Source organism: Ipomoea nil, unplaced genomic scaffold, assembly GCF_001879475.1.
Source record: "Ipomoea nil cultivar Tokyo-kokei standard unplaced genomic scaffold, Asagao_1.1 scaffold0688, whole genome shotgun sequence".
In the NCBI taxonomy this organism is placed as follows: domain Eukaryota; kingdom Viridiplantae; phylum Streptophyta; class Magnoliopsida; order Solanales; family Convolvulaceae; genus Ipomoea; species Ipomoea nil.
The window spans coordinates 8,492,241-8,496,071 of record NW_017617116.1 but is presented as its reverse complement, the minus strand read 5'-3'; the positions used below and the strand labels follow the sequence as shown (position 1 = coordinate 8,496,071).

General features: G+C 41.1%; 1 protein-coding gene across 1 annotated transcript; it reads left to right on the top strand.

Moving 5' to 3' along the window:
- The first annotated feature begins 651 nt into the window (after positions 1–651).
- LOC109175482 lies at positions 652–3,275 on the top strand. Its single transcript, XM_019324741.1, has 2 exons — positions 652–1,857; positions 1,932–3,275. Exons 1-2 carry the CDS (start codon positions 652–654, stop codon positions 3,273–3,275), a joined length of 2,550 nt encoding a protein of 849 aa, XP_019180286.1.
- Positions 3,276–3,831: the final 556 nt, after the last annotated feature.

Below are 3,831 nucleotides of genomic sequence, written 5' to 3'. Positions count from 1 at the left end.
AACTAGTATCACTTGTATTTTGTATTTAGTTTTTAGAAATGTTTTATGGATTTTGGACTTTAATTTGTTGTTACTTTTACATATTGTGTGGCTTTTAAATTTGCACAAGCATGAGTTAGATAATTGTTTTTGTCATAAATGTTGTAAAGAGAATGACCTTGCCAAATCCAAGAAGTTGGGCAATTATATTTTCATTTGATTTAAATTTAATTTGCAAATATAGAAAGAAAGAATGATAATCTCAAAAAGAAAATATATTTTATTTTTAAACATTATTTGCGTGTATCGCATAAATATCATTTATATTTTAAGACAAAAGGCGTATCCTTTTAAATATAAAAACATGAACTTCATTACATTAAAAAAAATAGATATATAGTTGTATGAATCATATATATATATATATATATCTTATTATATATCTTATGCTTGTCATTCTTACTACAGATCTTGCACTACCCACGCACAACAAAATGGCAATTCTTATGATTCATGAAATGCCAAATTAAATATGGTGTCTCGGAACACCCAATTATCCGGGTAACCAAGGAAGAAAAAGAGAGGTTGCGCCGGCCATGGCGCCGGTCACTCATAATCAAAATCTTGGGTAGAACTGTTAGCTACCCGTATCTTCTTCAACGTTTAAGGAAAATGTGGAGATCGGAGGCCCACTTCGACTTGATTGCTCTCAGCCATGATTATTACATAGCGAAATTTGAATCGCTCAGAGACTATGAATATGCGAAATATGAGGGACCATGGATGATTATGGACCACTATGTGGTAGTTCAGGAATGGCAACCTAACTTCAGTCCACGGAAGAATAAGACCAGAAAAGTTCTGGTGTGGGTGCGATTTCCAGACATACCTATTGAGTACTTCGATGATGAATTCCTCAAGAAAATTGGAAAAACAGTGGGACGACCGGTTAAAATTGATAGTGCTACGAGCCTTGCATCTAAGGGGAAGTTCGCAAGGATTTGTCTAGAGATCGATATATCCAAGCCTTTAGAATCGAAATTTGTCCTAAACTTTGAGGAATGGCCTATAGAATATGAAGGAATACACTCAATATGCTTTTCTTGTGGACGGTATGGCCATCGAACGGAGCAGTGCAGCCCGGAGATACAGGCAGAAAATGAACCGGGTGAAGGAAATGCTTTACCTGAGAAAAGGCAAATCAACAACCAAGTACCAAAAGAGAAATATGGTACTTGGATGTTAGTTACCCGAAAAGCGAGAAGATACCCAAAAAGGGACAACACATCAGGAGCAGGAGTACAAAGGGGAAGATATCAGTCTTCGCCCAAGCCTAACCAAGCTGCAGATAATAGTATAGGAGTGCAATCTAGTTTTGCCTCTTTGGATGGACTGGAGGATACTGGAATGGAGCATGATCAAAGAGAGCAAGGAAGGAGCCCGACAGCACAACAGACTGGACCTACACTGCCCAGAATTAGAACCAGACGAAACAAGACACCAGACCAAAATGAACAGAGAGGGGTGGCGAATGAGATGCCAAACAATGGGACACAAAGGGACATACCAAGGCAACCTGTAGCAGCCACTCGTGGAGGATTCAGAGGCCAATCGAGCCAAAGACCGATGCCTAACCGAGCCGCTGCTGAGGACAGCCACACAGTAGTAAGAGGATCAAACAAAGGAAAGAACATAACTACTACCCAGGTCCACCATACTGAGGACCACCCAGAATCTTCATACATGGCTGGACTAGAGAAGGCATACATGGATGATCCACCAGATACTGCCCACACCAACCGAAATGTTGATCTTGACGAACCACCGGATGTGGCCTTGCAGGAGCAAGAGGATTTTATGAATCAGGATGGTGATGTGGCACTAAGCCACATGCGCTCTTGAGCGCTCTTTTGTCCTCTGTTTTTATGATATTTATTGTTTGGAATTGTCAGGGTGCAGCTTCTAGTTCTTTTAAGCGCACCCTTCGTCAGTTTTGTAGGGATTCTAATCCCTCGTTGATATGTCTACTCGAGCCTAAGGTTTCAGGCAATCAAGCCAATAAGCTATGCAATAGCTTTGGCTTTGATGAGTGGATTAGGGTAGAAGCAGTGGGCTTTTCGGGAGGCATTTGGATCCTCTGGAAAAACTATATCAGCATTGAAATAATTAGGACTAATCCTCAATATATTTCTGTTCAGGTGAACGATTGCGAGATGGGTCCTTGGGTGTTGTCCTTAGTATATGGAAGCCCTTGCCAAAGTCTTAAAAGGAAGATGTTTGCTGAGCTTTCGCATCAGAATCTTGATCCACAACCTTCCTGGTTAGCTGTTGGAGATTTTAACGCAGTGACAGGACATGAGGAAGTGAGCAATCCAGCAAGCTTTTCATCTACCAGATGCAGCGATTTTAATGATTGGATATTTAGGCAAGGCTTAATCGATTTAGGATATGAAGGATCGAAGTACACTTGGAAGAGGGGGACCAATACAGAAACGTTCAAAGGAGCTCGGCTTGATAGAGCTCTAGGAAATTTGGACTGGAAAATTAAATTCCCGGACGCAGCAGTAGTTCATTTACCAATGCTTTGCTCAGATCACTGCCCGTTGCTTGTCAATACCAGGAAAACCCGGACAATACCCGCAAGCAGAAGTTTTAGATTTAATATGGCATGGACTACTCATGCTACCTTTCATGCTTTGGTATATGGAACTTGGAGCACCAATGATGAGTTGAAGCCAAATTTGAAGAGGATGGCAGAAGCACTCAAAGATTGGAATATTAGCACATTCGGCAACATTTTTCATAGGAAAAAGAGACTGCTAGCAAGGCTAAACGGGATTCAGCAATGCATGACAGTCCAACCAAGAAGAGATCTCCTAAAATTAGAAACAAAATTAAGGCATGAATTTGAAGAAACTCTTTACCAAGAAGAGTTGCTATGGTTCCAACGCTCTAAAGAAGAATGGATTGTGTCAGGAGACCGCAATACAAGATTCTATCACGCGGCAACATCAGCAAAAAACAAACACGATAGGATTAAAGTTCTGAAGGATGAAAACGGGCACATACTTACTGATGAAAGTGAAATAAGAGAACACGTTCAAAGATACTTCATGGCCTTATTCTCAAAGGAACCAAATGCCTGCTCACAGCCACTATTGCAAGGGGCTTTCCCGAGACTATCTACCACTGATTGGGCAGAGATTAACAAACCTTTTGGCGCCAACGAAGTTAAGGAAGCATTATTTGAAATGGCCCCATGCAAATCACCAGGGCCAGATGGGTATACAGCATGATTCTATCAAAAAGCTTGGAGCTTAGTAGGAGATAGCTTGATTAAGTTCACAGAAGAATTTTTTAGAGACGGCAAGCTGTTTCAAGGATGTAATGATACCTTCATATCCCTGATCCCCAAAGTGGGCAACCCGGAATCAATAAAACAGTTTCGACCAATCGGGCTTTGTAACGTCGCATATAAGCTCATAACAAAAATGATGGCAGTAAGGTTAAGAACCATCCTCAGCAAGTTGATCGGCCCATTTCAAGCTAGCTTTGTGCCGGGCAAACAAATCACAGACAATATCCTAGTTTATCAAGAGGCCTTGAACTCAATGAAGACTAAAAAAGGAAAGGTAGGATGGATGGTGATGAAAATAGACCTTGAAAAAGCTTATGATAGACTCTCTTGGAGTACAATCGAAGACACATTGGTAGAGATTGGCTTCAACCAAACATGGACAAGGAATATCATGCATTGCATCTCCTCACCTAGGATGGCAATACTTTGGAACGGGCAGCAAACAGATTGGTTTCACTCGGGAAGGGGAATTAGACAGGGAGACCCTCTATCCC